Consider the following 23,583-nt stretch of genomic DNA (forward strand, 5'->3'; position numbering starts at 1 on the left):
GAGACCTGAGCTGCCTTCCCTCTATAAATACTGGTGGGTGGGTGTGGTTTGATGGCTCAGCAGCTGCAAACTGTGTTGAAACTTCCTGGTGAGTCATATATATACCATGTTTCCCTGAAAATAAGACCCTGTCTTATATTTTTTGAACCCTGAAATAGGCACTTGGCCTTATTGCCTTGCACTCAAAAGCCCAATTGGGCTTATTATCAGGGTATACATCATCCAATCTATTCAAAAAGTACCTATGCACCAATATGAAAGTATAAGAGGAAATGTTATAATTTCAAGAGACCCAACAACACATTTTATAAGACTTCTTGGAAGAATAATACATTCCATTTGTAGCCCGAGCAATGGAAAGCAGTTGGGTAAGCAAAAAAATATGAACTAGTGATCGTACTGTAGCACTGTCTTCATTTTCATGTCCTTTGTGCTTTAAACACCCATCTAACAAATTCCAGGAATAATGCCATAATTTTCTGACTCTCTCCTTTAATTTAGTCACATCCTTCAAAATAAGTTAGCTAGGTGCTCCTGAACTGGCATCTAGACAAATTGTCCCTTCTTTAGTATTAATTCATAATTCTTCCAAGTACATTCTACTTGATTCATCCTTCAGAACCAACTTCAAAATCCCCACCATATTCAGGACAGCTTCAGAAATAACACATTTCCATTCAAATACCTTTGCATATCCATTATCTGTTAAAATGAAAAATAATTAAATGTGTGTCTCTTTCAAAATTCATAGTCTAATTCATGTGGCTTGATGAATACTAGTGGTATAGATTATATGGGGCAACCTATAACAAAGATGATAATGGGCATCCATTATTCCATATATGACCTGCATACTTTATTTATTTATTTATTCATTCATTCATTCATTCATTCATTCATTCATTCATTCATTCATTTATTTAGTCCAATACACAATGAGGGTTTTAGTGGGTATATATCAATATACACATAGTAAAATACATGATGAAGGTTATAGAGGAGATACTCATAGTAAAATATATCTAAGAAATAATAGAAAAGAAGATATAGGAATAGAATATATCAATGAAAGAATAGAAGAAGAGATATAGGAATAGAAGAAAAGTATAGGAGATATAGGAGAGCAATAGGACAGGGGACGGAAGGCACTCTAGTGCACTTGTACTCGCCCCTTACTGACCTCTTAGGAATCTGGATAGGTCAACCATAGATAATCTAAGGGTAAAGTGTTGGGGGTTTGGGGATGACACTATGGAGTCCGGTAATGAGTTCCACGCTTTGACAACTCGGTTACTGAAGTCATATTTTTTACAGTCAAGTTTGGAGCGGTTAATATTAAGTTTAAATCTGTTGTGTGCTCTTGTGTTGTTGTGGTTGAAGCTGAAGTAGTCGCTGACAGGCAGGATGTTGCAGCATATGATCTTGTGGGCAATACTTAGATCTTGTTTAAGGCGTCTTAGTTCTAAGCTTTCTAGGCCCAGGATTGAAAGTCTAGTCTCATAGGGTATTCTATTTCGAGTGGAGGAGTGAAGGGCTCTTCTGGTGAAGTATCTTTGGACATTTTCAAGGGTGTTAATGTCTGAGATGCGATATGGGTTCCAAACAGATGAGCTGTATTCGAGGATGTGTCGAATACGTCTAAGAAAGTTTATGCTACAAAATAACTGCTTGTCTTAAATGAGAATGTAATGATTTCATATTAAGGGGAACAGCTTTTATACATGGCTGAACTATGCCCAAACAAAAAAGCTTATAGAAACTAAACCATGCACAAAATAAGATGCATTAGAAAACATGCAAAATCAGGGGAGAAATGTACTCTTTAATTGGACAAGATAATTGATTATCTTTCCTGAGAAGCAGGTTTTCTGCTTTGGCAGAAAAGACAAGTAAACGACTGTGTAATAACATCTAAACAAATATTTAGAATATTTAAATTCCACTTAGGTTCTAGAACCCAATGAAGCCCATAATTGCAAATAAAATTAAAAGGGTTTTGCTGATTTCATTTGAAATGGTTATTGAGTAGTTATTTTAGTGGCTACTTTGATCATTTCCCAAATAAGCTCTTTTAATGTGTTTAATGCTAAACCTGCATTATTTTGAAGGGAAACTTCTCAAAACAATCCTCACACGATTCAGAAACAGATACTTCTTCAGAGGATAAAGATTTTCAAGCCGCAAGAGCTTGTCCTGACTAGACAATGTACTAAAGAACTGCAGGGAAGAGGGTAAAAAATCCTTTGTCAGGATGTTGACGGATGCCCTAATTAAATCATGTATCTTGAGCCAAGATTCAAAAGAAATCCAGTTGTTTGTTAGGAGCAATATGTCGGCATGTACCCAAGTGAATCCAGCTCTGCCCCACATAATTTGGAGCACAATTATGACCCTATTTCCTCCCCTTCCTCCCAGGGTGTGTCATAAATCACATTCTCCAATGGAGCACTTTTGCAGGCTGTAGAGATCACCCCCCTCTGGCTGTTGTCAGTAACCTGGGATACAGCCTTGAAAAAGGTATGTATGGAATGTGCTTTTGGTTGTGGCTGGCATGCTGCTCCATCAGTTTCCCCCCTTTCTAACTATGGCAATTTGAGAGCAGCCAGAGATGCTTTCCAAGTTGACACCCTTATTGAGATCTCCCCTCCTCAGAACAAATCCAGGGACAGATAGGAATAACAATTCTGCCGCACGAATCCCAGCGACCGGTTAGGTCCCACAGAGTTGGCTTTCTCTGGGTCCCGTCGACTAAACAATGTCGTCTGGCGGGACCCAGGAGAAGAGCCTTCCCTGTGGTGGCTCCGACCCTCTGGAACCAGCTCCCCCCTGAGATTAGGATTGCCCCCACCCTCCTTGCCTTTTGTAAAACCCACCTCTGCCGTCAGGCATGGGGGAATTGAAACTTCTCCCCCTTGCCCATGTTGTTTTGGTGTATGATTGATTGTGTGCTTGTTTTTTATATATATTGGGGTTGCTTTTATGCATTTTTTAACCTAAAACTGTAATTAGATTGATAAATATTAGATTTGTCACTATGTACTGTTTTGCCATTGTTGTGAGCCGCCCCGAGTCTGCGGAGAGGGGCGGCATATAAATCCAATAAATCTAATCTAATCTAATTGCAATGTTGTTGTTATGATGGAAGCCTTCCAGGATACACATGATGGTGAGGCAAATCTACCCATAGTCTTAATATTAGTAGAGTGACTTGTCACTTCTAACGGAGCCCAAGTGTTCTGGAAAATTATTAAAGATATAGAGAAGGAGAAGGAGAAAGGGGAAAGGGGAAAGAAGAAGAAAGAAGGAATGGAAGCCTTATAGACTGCTTATGACACCCACCCAATTTTGTCTAAAGAAGTTGAGTTTGACTTATTATCTTAGGATCACCCAAATGAAAATGCAGTATCAAGGGAAGACTGAGTCAAAGCCTCTACTGGAAAGAATATAGGATGTAATTGCGTATGTGAAATTCTGTGATCAATTCTATGATCATATATGGAATTGGTTGACTCAGCCTTCCATCCTTTCGAGGTGGGTAAAATGAGGACCCAGGTTGTTGGGGGTAATATGCTGATTCTGTAAACCACTTAGAGAGGGCCGTAAAGCACTGTGAAGCGGTATATAAGTCTAAATACTATTGTTAAGTGCTATTGAAATTACACAGTCCAAGTGTTGCCTTGGCTTCATTATAATATGCCATCCTGTGGCCATGGGTGGTATGACTCAGAGCCAGATGGTGTTTCAAGCAGATAGTGTATGTTTGCTATGATGAAATGGTCAGTTGATATTGTCACAGATGTTAGCCCAAATTTTATGGTTGGAGTCGTAACAAAATGTCGGCCAGACAATGTCAACTGGTGGGGCCTAGGGGAAGAGCCTTCTCTGTGGCGGCCCCGGCCTCTGGAACGAACTCCCTCCAGAGATACGTACCACCCCCCTCCCTCCTGGTCTTTTTCAAAGCCTTAAAAACCTATCTTTGCCGGCAGGCATGGGGGCCATGAGTGATGAGACTGTCTCCGGCCGATATGAGCTACAATCGAATTGGATGAATGTATGTGAGTGTTCATGGGGGTTTTAAAATGTTCTTAGCAAATTTTTATATTTTAGAGATATTAGATTTCTTATATATTGTTGTATTAATGTTGTACGCCGCCCTGGGTCACTTCGAGGAAGGAAGCATAGAAATCAAATCAAATAAATAAACAAACAAACAAACAAAAACTATAGCTATGTTGTAATAATATAATATCATTATATTGTAACAAAACCTGGTTATGTTCCCCAACTTGGGCTGCTGAATATGTCAAGGGCCCCATTTCCTGGCTTTACTTACTGTTAACTAGTTAAGTATCTCACCTACTGTGTATATTTACTGTGGAAGTTTTTATTGTTTGTTATTTTTAAATGTTTTAGTGCTTTAGTTGTAATCTATTTTTTCAACTGTAAGACATCCAGAGTCATTGATTTGGGTGGGCAGCTATAAACATAGAATAAATAAGTAAATACATACATACATACATACATACATACATACATACATACATACATACATACATTGACCTTAGTGCCAATTGTCCTTCCTGTACTGTCATTAGATAAATAGTTCAGGGGAAAGGTATAATGAATATAACCATAAATGGGAATCAAACAGAAAATTCAAAGACATTGTAACTGCATCGGAAAATATCTTTATTGATATAATGTTCATAATGCATTGTCAGCAAAAATGTAATAATATATATAGCATGGCACAATTAGATTCTCAAAGGAAAAAACAGAAAATTGATGGCATGGTATCCCCCATCAGATCAAACCACAGAATATAATGAAGTGATTGAATTAACAACCTCTAATTATTTTATGGTGTGACTAAAATTCATGGCAGTCTTTTCTTTCTTTTTTAATAAGACATTACGGTACATAAAATTTTGTTCCAGGTTATATATCCAGCTGGAAAAATAATCATATAGATTCAATAAACTGTACTAATCCATTTGATTTTGGGGAAAGGGGATATATAATCTCTCTCGTTGCCATTGAAATTATCAAATCCCCTAGTTTGGAATTCGCCCAGAGGACAAAAAAGAAAGAAAGAGGCAGATAGAAGTAAAATGGTAGAGGGGATTCACAAAGAAGAAACATGTTGAAATATTGAGGTGAACTCCAGTACATGACATGATCTGAAAATGGGTTTTGGAAGCATGGGAGGATGGGCTATTTGCTTTTTTTTTTTAATGATGCCACATCCTCTTTCACACACGCCTGGAGCAGACAGTTCTGCCTTTACAGTGCTACTTAACGTTTTTAAAAACAATACCGGTTCAGGCACTTATTATATAGTATCTGAAATATGCTAGTTTGGAGAAAACTAGTTTATAGCAATGGTTACATAGAGTACTAAACTGGCCAGATAGGTTGCTAGGAAACATTTTCCTCATAAAATGAAAATTCCAGATGATTAAGAACTGATGCTGGAATTAGATACTGCTGTGATTATGCTGGATGTCTGATATGAAAATGCCCACATCTTTTGAAGAAATCATGCTTTATTTCTTAAGCCCAAATTAAAAAGGGCTCCTTGCCATTTCTAGCCTGAATTGAAGAGCTGCTGTTACCCATAGGTCAGGGCACATTCAGAGGCCTACCAGCCACAGTGTTCATGGGTATGGGGCTATCTCCTCTCACAAGGGATTGAGAGAGATTCTGAGGGCTCTGCATGTTACCCATCTCGAATTTTACAGAGGTGGGTGGTTCCCGGAGCTCATTTGGTTCCATATTGATATCCGCAGTTGGTTCTACAAACATGCCACTTGTTCCAGCGTCTGGCTGTCTGAAACCAGAGGGAGTTGGGTACAACTCGCCTGGGAACTCAGTCAGTCCATCAGTAGGGAAGACCTTCTGGATGCCTGCTGCCGTGCCTTCAGGATTGGCCTGGCCCACTGGGAGAAATCCATCTTGACCTTCAGGAGGGGGTTCGGCTTGGCCCGAAGGGAACATGGCTCCTTGCATGCCAGGAACGAGAAGCCCAGTGAAAAACTGTGAAGGTGACTGCCAAGGCAAAAGGAAAATAAGAACATATGCATCAAAGAGTTAAAAGATCTCATGGCGCACTTGGGACATTATAGAGAAAGATGGAAGAGAAAAGAATCAAAAGAGAGAGAATGCAGAGTATTAATTTTTGTTTTCAACTCTTATAAAAAAATGCAAGGAATTCAGCATTTCCCTCTTAGAAACATAGAAACATAGAAGGCTGATGGCAGAAAAAGACCTCATGGTCCATCTAGTCTGCCCTTATACTATTTCCTGTATTTTATCTTACAATGGATATATGTTTATCCCAGGCATGTTTAAATTCAGTTACTGTGGATTTACCAACCACGTCTGCTGGATGTTTGTTCCAAGGATCTACTACTCTTTCAGTAAAATAATATTTTCTCATGTTGCCTTTGATCATTCCCCCTTGTTCTTGTGTTCACATTCCTATTAAAAACACTTCCCTCCTGAACCTTATTTAACCCTTTAACATATTTAAATGTTTCGATCATGTCCTCCCTTTTCCTTCTGTCCTCCAGACTATACAGATTGAGTTCATTAAGTCTTTCCTGATACATTTTATGCTTAAGACCTTCCACCATTCTTGTAGCCCGTCTTTGGACCCGTTCAATTTTGTCAATATCTTTTTGTAGGCGAGGTCTCCAGATCTAAAGAACCAGATTCTGGAAAACAGAATGGTGGATTCCATAGTCTATCCATATTTTTAAATCCAAAGGTATCTTGAACCCTACCCTACTTGTTAGGGGACCACGACCTTATTGAAAACATTCTCCACTTAAAGGGCTTCTCAGTCTAAATGCAAATTCTCAAGACACAAAAAAAGGACAAAGCAAGACCCTGAAAGATATGGAAGAAGTCTTGGTTATGTATTTTTAAATGAGCAGCCAAACTTGTAGCAATCATTTCTGGATTTACATCCATAGATCTAAATTAGCTTCTGTAAAATTGTATACAGATCTGTATAATCTTTTGTCTTCCTGTTTTGTTCCTTCAAACAATAGTGTAAATTCTAAAGTAGACCAGGGAGGAAAGAAGGAGGGAAGGAAGGAATAAAGGGAAGAAGGAAGGAAGGAGGGAGGGAGGGAGGGAAGGAAGAAAGGAAAAAAGGAAGGAAGGAAGGAGGGAGAAAAGGAAGGAAGGGAAGAAGGAAGGAAGGAAGGAGGGAGGGAAGGAAGGAAGGGAAGGAAGGAGGGAGGGAAGGAAGGAAGGAAGGGAAGAAGGAAGGAAGGAAAGAAAGAAAGAAAGAAAGAAGGAAGGAAGGAAGGACTAATTTTTGATAAGAACCCAAACGAAATACCCTGACCTCGTCAACATGAATTGGTGAGGCCCTTGGTACCCTACTGGCATTTTGTCTGACCCTGTGAAGAAGCTGTAAATCTATCACACTTTCTGGATGGTTTGGAACTGGGCTTGTGATGATTCTGAATGATGCCATGAAAATAGAAATATGTTAGTAAATTATTTACCATTTCCTCAGAGCTGAGCACTGCACCCTAGAACACCAATCAGAAAATGCGGGGTTGAGGGAGCAGAATGGAATAAATAAACATTAAAGGCATGGAACAATGATTTCTAAAAAGTTTACAAAAATAGTGGTGATGATGTTGATGTAGATGTTGATATTGATGATGTTGATGATATTGATGATGACGATGATGATGATGATGATGATGATGTACAGTCTTATTACGATAAATACGGTGGCAATTTAGGTATTTTAACATCTGCAGGATTGTGGGCATGGAATAGTGATCAAAGCTCTATACCTTTAATAATGAAGCCAGGCCCATCATCCTGCAGATCTTTTCACACACACACACACACACACACACACACACACACACACACACACTCCCTTCAATAAGACCTTTGTGATAGGCTAGGACTGGAAACAAACAGGACAAGAGATGCACAACTTTATTACTATATAGAATATTAATAGGATATTGAAAGTCTGAGAAATTAGCTTCTCTCCACTTTTATACGAAACATAACTAGCACAGGGAAATCTTGATTTATTTCCTCTTCACTTTCTATCCATTCCACAAGCTCATATTTTGAAAAGGCTTTTCTTTCTCTGTACTTTTCCACACTCCCTTCTCATGGATGTTGTCTGGGGGAGAGCAATCTGAATATCCCAGTGTGATTAGGCTAAGATTTTTGGCCCTTTTGTTGGATTTTGCTTTATTCTGATTTTTCTAAGAAAGCAATAGCAATAGCACTAAGACCTATATAGTGCTTCATTGTGCTTTACAATCCTCTCTAAACAGTTTGCAGAGTCAACCTATTGCCTCCAGTAATCTGGGATGTCATTTTACCAACCTCAGAAGGATGGAAGGTTGAGTCAACCTTGGCCCGGTGAGCGTTGAACCCTTGGCAGCCAGCAGAATTAGCCTGCAATACCACCATCTAACCACTGCACCAAGGGCTCTTGAGCAAAAAGTGTGCCTCAAAAGCAAAATCTTTAAAACACTTTCCATTAAACCCAGTAATGGGTTGCTAGCCAATAAGCGCCATACTGTGTACCAGTAATGAAAAATGGAGCTGCATGCGCAGCTCCAGGTGACCGGCAGGTGGGCAAAATTTGGCTTCTGTGCATGCACAGGAAGCAAAAATTTATAAGAGGGCACATGTGCATGTGAGATTTCAATGATGCGCAGAAGCCAAATCTCATACCTGCACCCCGTGCCTGTCGATCACCTGGAGCTGCACATACTTTGCACCGTTAGCGGCGATAGGTGGGAGCCCCCACCTGATTAAACCCCTTAAGCCCCTCCCTCCTACAAAAGGTGCAATTATTTGGATAATTGAAGAAACCTCTGGAAGTGCTCTGTGGCCCTTAAGAGTCCAAAAATGCCTTTCCTAAAAGAACCTAAATCATCTTAATTTTTTTTAATACAAATAAAAATGGCTTTTGATAGTGCTAAATAGTTATCACCACTGTGATTTCATGAGATTAATCCAAAGAGTGCAAACATGTCAGTACAATACTCCTTTGAAGTGGATTGTGAAAGAGAGATAAATCCATTTCCTGTGAAATCAAGATCTGAAATGGACTCCCACTTCAGTCAAGCCTGTTAGCCACACCATTAATGATGCCTTAGTTCCTCATTTTTTAACAACGTCTGGACGGTATCTGGAAAATAGCCTGCCAGGTATGATGCTGAAGAAAAGATGTCCATTGCATTGTCTTCCCAAGTGCATTTCACCCACGGGAGGAATGTGGGAAAAAGTTGTTTCATACTAAGTCGGGCCAGTTCCATTTCATTGTCCCATTAACATTAAAAAAAGCTGGTTGCTCCAGATGTTCCAGAGAGGATGCTTTGCTAGACCCACTTGCAGGTGCTAGGAATTGAGACCTAATAGATGGCTGGATAGTCAGCGATCAGGTTCACAATGGGACCAATGAAGGGCTGCCTGTTGCTGGGGCTCCTAATGCATTTCTAGTGATCAGCATGGGTGGGCATGCACCCGACATGTGCATGCATTCCAGAATGAGATTTGGCTTCTGCGCATGTGCAGGAAGCGAATTTTGTGTGAAGATGCTCACGCACACAAGATTTCACCAATTTTTGGTGATTTGTTTCCTTCTGCATGCGCAGAAGCTGAATCTCCCATGGGCGCATACGTGCACGCTTTGGAGATGCGGAGATGCATGTGCATCTCCATTTTTCCAACTGGGACTAATGCATGCAGCAGCACGGGACCCTTTTTCCTCCATTGGAAAAAGACTGAATAAAATGATCTTTAAGGGAAAGAGATTTCACAGTTTATTCATACCCACTTCAAGCTATGGACATTCCCAATAAATGATTGAATAAGCACTGCTGTTCCAGCGAAAACAAGCCAGACATCCACTTCAAAAAGAAAAAGAAAAACTATTCATTATGCAAAAAAAAAAAAAAGCCTGAAAATCTCAAACAGACTTGCTGTCTCACTTCTTACCTGTGGCCCCATCTGTGTAACTATAATTGGCAGCATCTGCAAGACAAGTAGTAATAATTGCATGTATGTTATGCCTTTAGTTAACTACAGGTAAGACTGCCTTTTTTTTTCAGGCAAAGATTTTTTTTTTATTTTTCTCTGCAATCCCGTGTACCAAAAAAAAATACTATTAGTATTGAATTATATTACATTGAATCGTTTTTACAATTTTGGTATACATAATTTAACTAATGCTACCTCCTTTACATTTGACATCTGAACAAAAATAATTATTCAAATTTCTTATATAGTAAGGGACTGTTAGCCAATTTTACATTTTAGGCTGTTCCTAATCTTAATCACATCTAATTAGGCCAGGAATTGGCTTTTCAGACGGTTTGTCTTTTAGCTATTCCGTACTTATACAACATGCTTCTATTCTGATCTTGCAGTCCTTTGGATCATTAGGAAGCCTTTCCTAGATTAATTTTAAGTTACACATTCCATAAACCAGAGGTGGTATTCACTTACTTTCCTTACTGGTTCACAAATGTCAAATGTTTTGCCTACATGTGCCCCTTCCACGCATGCACACAGCCTTCCATGCATGCGCTTTGCTCAAAGCTTCAAAATGTGTCTAAATAGGATGGAATAGCACTGGAACGGGACCCACTCACCCACCTTTGCCAATTTTGCCTGAACCGGTCTGAACTGGCTGAATACCACCTCTGCCAGAAACATATTTAAATTGACAAAATCAATGTAGCCAGTATGACGATCCTGCCTGGACTTTCTTCCCATAATGCTAATGTAATCCTCATTCTCTTGCACCTCAACTTTGTGTGAAGCAACTGGTTCTATTCTTTACTGGTCATACCAAGATGAAGCTTTATTAGCATTAGGGTTTAGACTTATATACCGATTCACAGTGCTTTACAGCCCTCTCTAAGAATCGGCATATTGCCCCCAACAATCTGGGTCCTCATTTTACCCATCTCGGAAGGATGGAAGGCTGAGTCAACATTGAGCCGGGGGTGAAATTTGAACTGCTAGCGATTAGTTCAAGTAGCTGCTTCACAGTCCTTTACAGCCTTCTCTAAGCAGTTTATAGAGCGTAAGCATATTGCCCCCACCAATCTGGCTCCTCATTTTGGAAGGATGGAAGGCTGAGTCAATTATCCAATCAGGTGCCCCCCCAATTTGTTTGACTCCAATTCCTACCAGCTCCAGCCATCACGGTAGAAAAACAAGATGTTTCGCTTCTCATTCAAGAAGCTTCTTCAGCTCTGAAGAAGCTTCTTGTATGAGAAGAGAAATGTCTTCAGGGGAAAGAAAAAAGAAAGTCCAGTTGTCTCCTGAAAAATCACATGCAGAGTAATAGTTTGTGAATATACAACACGGATAGAACAGGGGTGGTTCACTCAGGGACACACTGTGTGGGCATGCATGCACATGGGCAGAAGCAAAAACAAGATGGCGGCACCTAGGGTACCAAAAAACAAAATGGCTGAACTGGGCTCAGGGGTGTGGCAGGCCTAGGTCACTGCCAGTTCCAGCGACTCAGGTTGCCAAGTTACTAACGGTTCTATAGAATACATCTGAACCAATAGGAACCCACCTCTGATATAGACACAGATGATCACAGAAGCTGATTTAACAATCGAGTTGTCGAAGCGTGGAACTCTTTACCGGACTCAATAGTGTCAACCCCCAACATTTCTCCCTTAGGCTATCCACGACTGACCTCTCCAAGTTCCTAAGAGGCCAGTAAGGGGCGTACATAATTGCACTGGTGTGCCTAACATCCCCTGTCCAATTGTCTTTCCTTTATGTCATATATCATATATATTTTCTTCCTCTCATATACTTTCTCTTCTATATTACATATGATCTTTATATATACTACCCAATGTCTATTCTCTTCCATATGTATTGTGTATTGGACAAAGAATAAACAAACAAACAAACAAACAAACAAACAAACAAATAAATAAATAAATAAATAAATAAATAAAAATAAATTAAGGGAATTAAGAGGTTATTTATAGTTATCATCCAATGTCTAAATCTGGAAGGTAAATACATTTGCTTCCTATGATACCATATTTAATTTCTAAAAGATGGACAGTGGAAACCGATGAGGATATTAGCGAACCTAATAATTAGGGGAGTTATAAAGTACTTACTGCTTGCCCTGGTGTTAGCTGTTGTGGTACAGTCATTCCCCCGCCAACCATAGGCAACGTTTGCATTGTGGATAATATTCCCAGGAGAGTAGAAAGCTGTGTGGGAAGTGGATTAGATAGAAATACAGAAAGAAAGTAAGAAAGCAACTTCCTTTGCATTGGGTGACATGATCAGAATCTTCAACCCAAACATTTTTGTTTCTTTCTAGTGTCAATGGGAAACTACAAAAGCCCCCTCTCAGAATTCATTGATATTTTCTCAGTTGGCTGGCTCATTGTAAAAAGTCAATTTTTTGCTCTGCCAAGGGAATTATTTTAATCCACCTGGATCTTGTGAATTGATTCCAGCTGGGTATTCTAACATCATGGCTGAGCTTTTAACTATTTTTTCCAACTCCTGCGGAAATATCGTTTTTAGTATTGGATTATTATTGTATGCTGTATTATTATTGCTGTTAGCCGCCCCGAGTCTTTGGAGAGGGGCGGCATACAAATCCAATAAATAATAATAATAATAATAATAAAAATATATCACTTCCAATGTTCTTGTATTTTTGTTATCGCCTTTCTTATACCAGAATCCCCTCCCCATCTATGTTTACAGGGTTTATTTATTGATTTTTCCCTTATTATCATTCATTGATTGATTATATGCTATCAAGTCAGTGTTGACTCTTAGCAACCACATCAATAGATTTTCTCCTGGAGGATTTATCCCCCAACCTGGCACTGCAGGACCTTTAGGATCATTATAACCATTAATATATTAAATTATTAAAATTATTCTGAAACCAAACCTTGGAGATTCTAAAGCAATAGAATCGGAAGGATCGCGCATAAAAATTCATCATGAATTCCATCTTAGATGCAGTTTTACAAATAGGGCACAATCACAAAGGCATCGTTTTGTCTTCTCACCTTCAAAAGTGTCAAAACGGAGCGTGGAGCCTCCTGTTTTGACTCTAAGAAGGCAAGAGGCTTAATAAGAGAAGAAACATCACAGTGTTTTTTGACTCTTTTGAATTTTACTGTTTTTATGCTTTTAATATTTTATTGTTCAATTCAAAGTGTTGGTTATGACCTTTAAAGCCCTTCATGGCACTGGACAAGAATATCTCCGAGACCGCCTTCTGCCGCACGAATCCCAGCGACTGATTAGGTCCCACAGAGTGGGCCTTCTCCGGGTCCCGTCAACTAAACAATGTCAGTTGGCGGGCCCCAGGGGAAGAGCCTTCTCTGTGGTGGCCCCAACTCTCTGGAACCAACTCCCCCCAGAGATTAGAACTGCCCCTACTCTCCCTGCCTTCCGTAAACTCCTTAAAACCCACCTCTGCCGTCAGGCATGGGGGAACTGAAACATCTCTCCCGAGCATGTTCAATTTATACATGGTATGCTTGTGTGTGTGTTTGTTAGTAAATGGGGTTCTTTTTAAATCTTCTTAAATATTTTAAATTATTTGGATTTGTTTTGATTGCTGTATTTCTGTTGTGAGCCGCCCCGAGTGTGCGGAGAGGGACGGCATACAAATCTAAATAATAAATAAATAAAATAAATTGTACGCCACCCAGAGATGGGCAGTTCTTAAATATGATACTTACCTTCACCATCAGTTTGAATTGCAATATTTCGCGTGTGTGTCCCCTAAAGTGAATTCACTTCTGAGAATGCTCAGAAGGTGGTTTCAGCCCAAAACACAGTTGAGGAGCTGCTCAGCTGTGTTTCGGGTGAGGAAATAAAGGCCAGTATTAATCTTGGAGGCAGCTGGGGGGGCTTTCTTTCAAAGCAGAGGACAAGGAGAAGCCATCCAGAGAAAAATATCACACACACACATATATATATTCTGGCGACGTTTCGACGAGGTCCCACTCGTCATCTTCAGGCTGGTGTTTCTGTCCTTGTTCTAGGGCGAACACTGCGAGACCTGAGCTGCCTTCCTTCTATAAATACTGGTGGCTGGGTGTGGTTTGATGGCTCAGCAATTGCCTGCTGTGTAGAAACTTCCTGGTGAGTCAGTGGGGTAACATCTGGGGTCGTTGATGTAGCTGGGGTATGCTGATTAGTTAATGGTTGTAGATTAGGCGTGATATCCTGAGTAGTTGGAGCTTGCAGGCTACTTGATTATTTTGCAATGTGTGTTCTGAGTCTGGTTTCTATGGCTGGGATACGTTTGAGGGCTGGTTTCCAGATGTCTGGTAAGCAGGAGGTATCATCCCGCTTGTTCATATTTTGGGGATGTTTTTCTATCTCGAGTGGGACCTCGTCGAAACGTCGCCAGAAATTTCCAAATCCTACACGGGAAGAAACCCGAATATACCAAGACCGTCATATATCTATATATCTATATATCTATATATCTATATATCTATATATCTATATATCTATATATCTATATATCTATATATCTATATATCTATATATCTATATATCTATATATCTATATATCTATATATCTATATATCTATATATCTATATATATATATATCTATATATCTATATATCTATATATCTATATATCTATATATCTATATATCTATATATCTATATATCTATATATCTATATATCTATATATCTATATATCTATATATCTATATATCTATATATCTATATATCTATATATCTATATATCTATATATATATATATATATATATATATATATATATATATATATATCTATCTATCTCTATCTATCTATCTATCTATCTATCTCTATCTATCTATCTCTATCTATCTATCTATCTATCTATCTATCTATCTATATATATATATATATATATATATAGATATGTAGATTGTTCTGAGTTCGGGTTTTGCCCCGTGTAATATTTTGAGTGACTATGCGACGTTTCGGTGAAATCACATTCACCATCATCAGGATGAAGTTTTAAGCTTCGTGCTGTTGTAAAAATGGAAATGTAAAAATTCCATTTTTACAACAGCACGAAGCTTAAAACTTCAGCCTGATGATGGTGAATTTTGCACTGAAAGATGTTGAAAGAAAATGCAGGGCGTCCTGAACAAGCCACGCCCACAGTGTGGTAGTAAAAATTTTGGTAGCCCTTCACTGATTTAGCGAAGGGGGTGGGGGGAGTCCGATATGTCACATGATGCTGTAATGATAGGAGTTTGACACCCCTGCCATAGATAGATGACAGGTAGACAAACAGAAAGACAAGCAGACAGAATGTTTATAGACAGCTTGTTCACAAACCTTTGCAAATAATAATCCATGGGAAGCAGTACAGATACAAAACAGAATCATACATTCCACAGAGTGGAAGTCTAATATTACTTGGATTTCCAAAGATGACAGTGGGGGAAATAGTTTCCTTATTCAAACAACTCTGCACAGGCTGAGATTTTCTTTATTGAAAATCCATTACATGCTGGATGTTGCCTATAAGAAGGATCCTATTTTTTAAAAAAACCCTCCACAGATTTCACAATACGTACTGTCTGAGCTCTCATAAATACTGAAGAGATTCTCCATCGTTTTACAGTAATTGCCATGTTCTGCAGTCACAATTGCTGGCTAAGTACTTCTCAGAGCATCTACTATCAGATATTGCTAAAGACTCTTCTCTGCTTGTAAGCGTTCAGTTTTTCCTTCAAGAAGTGATCCTATCCTGATTTTCTTATCAAGAGGTTTTTAGTTCTTTGATTTGCAGAGGCAATAAGAAAACAGCAGCATCCTGCAATGTTCCGAAATGAATTTCTCTAGTAGGAGGATGCATGAAGCTGGACGAATTTAGAATCAGACCTTTCAGACAAGTTGGGAGAATTTTGATAATATTGAAAAGAGAAAAACATTCAGTTTTTTTTAAAAAAGATACTGAAAGCAGAATGCTTGGGAATCTTCCTTTCCTTTCCTTTCCTCTCCTCTCCTCTCCCCTTCTTCTCCTCCCCTCTCTCCTCCCCTTCCCTTCCTTTCCTTTCCTATCCTCTCCCCTCTCCTTCCCCTCCTTTCCTTTATTTTCCTCCCTCCTCCCCTTCTTCTCTTCTTCTCTCCTCTCCTCTCCTTTCCTTCTTTCCCTTCGTCTACTGCTATTGTTAACACTACCTCTACTTCCTCTACCTCTACCCTTTCCCTTCCCACTACGTGCCTGTACCACTCAGACAAACTTGATATAACCAGTCTATATCATGTGGAAGTAACAGTCTCATGGAGAAATGAAAATGGCTGAACCATTGCCAAGAAAGACTATATGTAGGGCTATCAGATCTGGGTTACAAAATTCTATACGACCATTAACTGCACAAATTTATCTTTTGCTACCATCCAGTTTGTTGGGAGTTTTGAAGCCCAGATCTGCTAGTCATCTGATATACGAAACAAAGCATATACAATGGTACACTTGCATAGCACAGAGAATAACTTACATAATTCATATCTATCGGGAACACCTGATTCTGTGGTAGGCTGATGACAGGAAAGTTCTGTAATGCAAAGAATGGATAGTTTTTAAAAACTGATTCTTGCATGAGTTTTTAATGCAATTCTGCGCATGGCTATTCAGTTCAATTGGAATCGCTTCTAGCAAGCTCAGCCTGAAGGCATTAAAATATAATTGCTAGACCTGGCATTAGTGCAACAGTGTTCAATGTTCAGGGACAGAGAGCATATCTGCAGAGTAATATCTGGCAAGTGAATCAGAGATAGTTTTTCACAAAATAATTTTAATCTTTCATCAGAATCAGACAGCTGAAAGTTAGCTGTGTACTAAAATATGCAATTATTTGCAGAGCTTGTGCTTGAACTATTTACCATACACATTTACATTTTATCTTTTGGTACAAAATTATCTATAATATTTGCAGAATAATAATGGAATTTGACTTTAGAAAATTTTCCACTGAATTACAAATACCATCTTCTGATTTGGTGTGAACAACCATAGCCTTGTGGTGGCGAATAAAATATGAGAAATTGCCATTGATCGTTATGTTACCATTCTTATAATCAGAGCCCTCTTTTGTATGGCAGAGAAGGAGAAAACTGATAACTTGATCAGTTTCATAAACAGTATTTTAAGTCCAGTTCATATTGCTGCTGTCAATTTAACAAACTGATATCAGCAAGAAGAAAAAAGAAATATATCTTTAACTGTTTCCTTCAGCTTCAGCAGGAATCTTTCTATGCATTCAATACTCTAGTTCAGTGGTGTTGAATCATTTTTTCCTTGGGTGCTGAAAGAGCATGCATGCGTGCTTTCGCAGATGCATGGGTGCCCACATCCATAATTCAATGCCTAGGGGGGTTGAATACAGCTTCCCCTGTCCTCCAGAGGCCCTCTGGAGGCCAGAAACGGCCTGTTTCCAAACTTCTGGTGGGCCCAGTAGGCTCGTGTTTCATCCTCCCCAGGCTCCAAATGCTTTCCTGGAGCCAGGGGAGAGTAAAAGCGCCTGCACCCATCCCACCGGAGGCTCTCTAAAAGCCAAAAACGCCCTCCCAGAGCCACTGAGTGAGCCTAAAATCAGCTTGCTGGTACATTGGAACTGAGCTACGGCAACAGCTTGCATGCCAGCAGATATGGGTTCACATGCCACCTGTGACACCCATGCCATAGGTTCACCATCACTGCTCTAGTTGTTCCTATTAATATTTTTTCCATTCTCTATTTCAAACCTAAACCAATAGCAAATCTACCACATGTGTGTCAAAGGTAACATGCCACCTGACAAAAATTATTCTTGAAAGCATGCCCTACTCTCACACAATTTTCAGAGGCTGTGTAGCCTGTATGAGAATGGGGTGTGCCTCTGGACTCTCTGAAAATCATATGAAAGCAGCCCATGTTTTGCACAGTTTTTGGAGACTGTGGAGGCTGTGGAAAATGGTTTCCCCAAAGCTCTTCAAAAAGAAAGGTCTCATGCAACCCAGAGAAGCTTAGGGTAGGCCACAAAGGGTCTGTCAACAGAAAACACACAAAAAAAAACCCCACACACAGCCTAAGTGGTAAGTAGTGCATGGCAGCACAAATTCTGTGGCAAGGATTGTCCTTGAAAAACAATTATGACTTAGGGAATGGTGTGAGGCAATCTTTTTGAGTGGCAGTGGTGCTAGGGCTGAAGATGAGACCTTTTCGGGGGAGGGGTTGTTGTGTGTTGGACTTGGTCCCTGGGCATCGTGCGACTTTCATTGTCAATGACAATTTCGTTGCATTGACAACAACAATAAAGTATTTATAAAGATGAGACCTTGGTGTCTATATAAGGTCCAGCCTCTACATTCCTGTCAAGTGTAGGGGGGGCTAGATTGGGGAAATATTTAAAAAATGTTTCTCTTTTATTTGGAAGGATCTATGTGACACACCAACAGAATCAAATTAGGCATTTTTGGAATTTTTGTCATGCCAAACCCCAAAGATTCATCATCAATGGTCAATGGAGTTCTGAATTCCTAGGTTTCAGCCCACTTCTAACTAAGAAGAGGATTTTAGCTGGGCAGAGCCCAGATTTCAGCAGATGGATGCTGAGTCCAGGGCAAAAAGGGGGTTTTCGAGCCTGCCCAGCCCTTTTATAGGGCTGGCAGGCTCCGCCCTGGACTCATCATCAGGCAGGCCGAAGCCTCCTGATGATGGCCGAGATCTCGCGAAATCTCGCCAGATCTCGGCATTTCCAAAATGGCGGCTTCGCCGAACATCGTGTCCCCTGGCCCTGCTGCAAAACGTGCCGGGGATGAAGACACCGGCAGGTATCCTTGTTATGGTGTTGTCAGCTAGACATACCCATGCTAGGATTTTTGTTTATCAGCAAAAATATGTAACCATGTAAAATTATAGTTGTCGACTATTTAAAAAATTATCTGCCTTGGAAATGGCCCCTGTGTGGGGCTGAGAGGCAAAAGGAAAGCAAAGTTACTTCATCCCTGGGACAAAGCAACTTTGCTTTCCTCCTTGCTTTTCAATATATACAGTGGAACCCCGACATAAGAGCTGCTCTACTTACGAGCAACTCGAGATAAGAGCTGGGAGGGGAGAGATATTTTTGTTCTACTTACAAGCCCAAATTCGAGATACAAGCGCCAAGGAGCTGTCTCCTGAAGCCAAACGCTAACTTCCGCGTTCGGCTTCAGGAGACAGCTGCGAAGCGGCGCGCGTGTTTTAAAAGGTTGTAGCCGGCCTGGGGGGCTCGGGGGGGTGCTTGCAGCTTTCTTTCTTGCTCTTTTTCTTTCTCTCTTTTACCTTCCCTTCCTCTATTTCTTCTTTTCTTTCTCCTTCCCACCTTCTTCCCTCCCTCCCTCCCTTCACTCATTCCTCTCTTACTCTCCCCTTTCATAAGTTTCCTTGCTTCCTTCCTCTGTTCCTGTCCCTTCCCTCTTTCCTTCCTTCCTTCCCACCCTCCGTCCATTCATTCACCCATTCCTCTCTTGATCGCTTAAAGCCGGTCCCTGGTGCAAAAAGGGTTGGGGACCTCTGTCCTACAGGATTGGGTGGCAGAGAAGTTGAACATATGTAAATTTAAAAGTTTAAGAAAGTTTACAAGTTAAGTGAAAGAAACTTCATTATTCATTTATATGTACATGTACATTTCTTCATTAAAAACTTGTCTTTCTGCATAATTTAGACTAACTTTGTGAGTTTTTTGAGGGCTGGAACCAATTAAAATTATTTACATTAATTCCTATGGGGAAAAGTCGTTCGAGATAAGAGCTGCTCGACTTAAGAGCCCAGGTCCGGAACGAATTAAACTCGTATCTCGAGGTACCACTGTATATTGAAAGCATGCCTTATTCTCACACAGTTTTCACACAATATATATATATTTAGCTTACCACATTTGGAGGCTGATTTCCTGGTATGTTTGGATCTGGAATCAGCTTTGCTGGAGGCAGTACAGCTCTTTGCCGGGACTACGGTTTAGAAAATAATACAGTGAATACTTTTATTTGTAAAATTTATACTTTGTCTTCAGAACCCAAAGCTACATACATTGCACTTCCTTTTCTAGTTTTATCCCCTCATCAATAATCTTGTCAGGAAAGTTGGGTTCAGAGAGGGTAAAAGTCCCAAGGTCACCGATGGAATTCTATGGCTAAAAGTGGACTTGAACTTTTATTTTCCTGAACTTAAATTTAAATTAATTGAAAGGCTCAGGTTAAGATTTGTGATAATTTTGAAAAAAGATTACGTTGAAAAAAAGTCCTCTTGGAGAAAAACTGCCTTTGCTAACCCAATTTCAAAGACTATTTTCATTATCCCTCTCTTAGTTTAAGACCACTAGTATCTTTGTACATAAGACTTTCAATATTCAACAAGATTTTTAGTTTTAGCTCAGTGATTCCAAGGAAAAGAAAAAGGAAAGATAATGAGAAGCTCAGGTATAATAGCATGATTACTGATAAAGGAAGTGAGCCTGTAGCCTAAAGGCTAAGGTTCAAATCCCAGAAAAAAGGGCGTGGCTACCTGATGAAGGCAAATAAGCCCAAAATAGATCTATAGCAATCTCCCTTCCTTTTCATTATCAGCAAAAATATTTTACATACATACATACATATGTACATACATCAACATTGAAGTAGTTCACATGAGCACTAATTGCTGCAACTTGAAGCAAGGATTAAACCCTAAGAATTTTTCTGATTAAATTATCATAAAGGACCATTCTCTTATTTACCTCAGAAATCCTCTGGCTGTGCAAGCATTTATGGCAAATGAAAAAAGGGGGCGGAGGAGGGAGCATATTCCATGAATACTTTTAAAGAAAGTTTGCAGATTGAGACCGGGAAACACTATCCTCCCTGCTCCCAGTGAATTTCTCCCTTTGGCCCAATAGAAAATGCTTGGGACTCAGAGGCATCTTTTGCAACTGGAGAGTCCTTTGGCTTGTACATCATCTCCTTTTGCAAACAGCGGAAATGGGAGAGATTGAGAGAAGCTCAAAGGTGATTCTGGCAAATGTAAACAATTTGTACGCAATGCGGAATTGGTCTTCTCAGGCGCCTCTTCCTCCAACTGTTGTTCTGTCATTTTCCCTGAATTTCAGAACATACCTGATTCCTTGTTCCATTTAGAATCAGTCTTTCCTTCTATGGGTGCGTATAAGATAAGGTGACCAGATTTTTACTTCGGTAAAGCGGGACACCACTGGGGGGGAACACAGACGACTAAAAAATCTCTACAAAGTTTTACCTCAGGATTTAGGTCAGATCCAGTTGCACTCAGCAGCTATTTGCAACCCTCATTTTTTCTTGCCCCCCTCCCCACTTTGCTGCCCGGGCTGAAGGAAACTGCTCTGCAGTTCGGTTTGCCCTTCTTTGCGGCTTCCAAGTTATTTCCCAGCACTCTGCTGGGGGAAAAACTTGGAAGCCGCGAAGATGCTCAGTTCTGCATCGGCTGATTTCGGGCAGTGTGAAAGCTGAGCTGCCTGCTGGGCGATTCCTTCAAGTCACGTGAGCGCCCGGCATCAAAGGATGAAGAACCAGTCCTTCCGGCTCCAACGTAATCTCCAGCCGGCATTCAAGCCATCAACTGGTATTTCTTTGAAAAACTGGGACTTTTTTAGAACGCTGCAGGACATGGGACATATAGATTAAAAATTGGAACTGTCCTGCCAAAATCAGGACATCTGGTCACCTTATTATAAGACCTTTTGCTATCTTAGATTCTGGGCCAAGGGTGCCCAACCTTATCAACTTTAAGACTTGTGGACTTCAACTCCCAGAATTCCCCAGCCAGCCATGTGTGTTCCAAGTAATAACCCCAAAGCAATAAAAACTCTGAGGCCTCAAACCAGAATTTTATTTTGGATATCATATTAACACAACTAGTGAAAGCCTGACTCTGAAGGACCCAGGTTTTTCCCCACCCAAATCAAAACCCAAAGTTCTTGTCCCCAGGTCACATGTCCATCACATGGTCCAATCAGGTCCTGGCTGGCTTTGGTCCATGCCCTTCTAACACCTGGTAGAGTGTCTTTGACTCCCGTGGGAAAGAATGCTATTTTGGCTACACATTCCCCAGCCACCTCTACCTCCCCTGTCACATTTTGGGTTGATACCATGCTGGCTGGGGAATTCTAGAAGTTGAACTCCACAAGTTTTAAAGTTGCCAAGATTGAACATCTGATTCCAAGCTAAATTGATCACTAATAGATTTGGGTGTGTTTTTTTTTAAATTATTACCTAACAAACATAAAATAACTTTATTTTATTCAAGCCAGCAATAAGAGTAATCAGTAGTTAGTTGCCAATTTTATCTCATGTTTATTTTTTTGTGTTGTTTTTATCCCAATGTTTCCAATTTTGCGTTGTTTTTCTAAAATGTGTTTACTTATTTTTATTTATTCAGAGTGTATTATTTGGCTTCATATCATCAACAGAATTGTTATTTTTATAGCACTATATATTAGAATAATTGCAGCAAAAGACATTTAAAATGTGACCTTTTTTAACCAACTTGTTTCCATTAAGAGAAATAAAAACGGCAGTACCTGAGCTTGCTGTGGAGTATTATTGATGGATATATATCGCAACAGGCGTAATATCTGGCAAATGAATCACAGATAGTTTTTCATACAATGATTTAATATTTCATCATAATCAGAGCACTGTAAGTTAGCTGCCTACTAAGATATATAATTATTTGCAGATTTTTTGTGTGCCGGAGCTGTTTACTATGCACATATATACTTTACAGCTCCTTTAGATGGAAAAGTATCTATTATGGAAACAATTTTTTTTTGACCTTCTCACTTTAGAAAATTCTCCAGTGAATTATAAATACAATAGGATTACAGGCAGCATGATTTTTAAAAATTCTTAAAGGACAATAGTTTTCATCAGTACCTTTGATTATACAAAATTTTCAACAGCAATTATAACAAATAAATTAAATTTTTTTTTTCCAGGAAGTGAAAAAAAAAATCCTGAAGTTCTGCATATGCTTATTCTGGCTGCAGTTTTGCTCGCCAGCTGCTTACATTCCAGGAACAGCTATGGGATTAATGCTGGAAGTCTAAAATTACTCCATTGAATGTATAAAGATTTACTTTTGAGTAAACATGCCAAAGACAGCACCGTACATCCATCTTCCCCAATATGACATGTTCCACCTGTGTGGGCCTCTAATTCCAAAACCTTCCCAACCAAAAGGCTCATTGCAATACTGATTTAAGGGCATGCTTGGAAAGATGCCTTTCACAACATCTGGAGATTGTCACCTTGGAGAAGGCTGATTTACAAGATTGCAGTTACAATTGTTTCTTTTTTAACCTTTTCCCACCCCTCTTGTCCTTCCACAGAGGATTTCTTAAAAAGGAGAGGGTGGAAATAATGCCGTGTCTGGAGACAGCTCTATCATAATATAAATTGAAACAGTGAGTAGTGACATTACTTCATAAGAATTTATAAGGATCTGGCACATGGGACATTTACATTCATGTGGTGTAAGTCCCATTGAAATAAGTGTCTTGTTACACT

General features: G+C 39.7%; 1 protein-coding gene across 1 annotated transcript in view; it reads right to left on the bottom strand.

Moving 5' to 3' along the window:
* Window positions 1-5,538: 5,538 nt before the first annotated feature.
* AMTN (amelotin) overlaps window positions 5,539-23,583 on the bottom strand; it is a 104,139-nt gene continuing 86,094 nt past the window's right edge. Inside the window, exons 6-12 of the mRNA XM_070736855.1 lie at window positions 22,596-22,649; window positions 19,939-20,016; window positions 16,545-16,601; window positions 12,165-12,260; window positions 10,000-10,035; window positions 7,521-7,547; window positions 5,539-6,048 (exon numbers count right to left, since the gene is read on the bottom strand). Coding sequence (XP_070592956.1) covers window positions 5,623-6,048; window positions 7,521-7,547; window positions 10,000-10,035; window positions 12,165-12,260; window positions 16,545-16,601; window positions 19,939-20,016; window positions 22,596-22,649 — 774 coding nt within the window. The 3' untranslated portion in view covers window positions 5,539-5,622. The remainder of the gene's footprint in view (window positions 6,049-7,520; window positions 7,548-9,999; window positions 10,036-12,164; window positions 12,261-16,544; window positions 16,602-19,938; window positions 20,017-22,595; window positions 22,650-23,583) is intronic.

Source organism: Erythrolamprus reginae, chromosome 2 (genome assembly GCF_031021105.1).
Source record: "Erythrolamprus reginae isolate rEryReg1 chromosome 2, rEryReg1.hap1, whole genome shotgun sequence".
In the NCBI taxonomy this organism is placed as follows: Eukaryota; Metazoa; Chordata; class Lepidosauria; order Squamata; family Dipsadidae; genus Erythrolamprus; species Erythrolamprus reginae.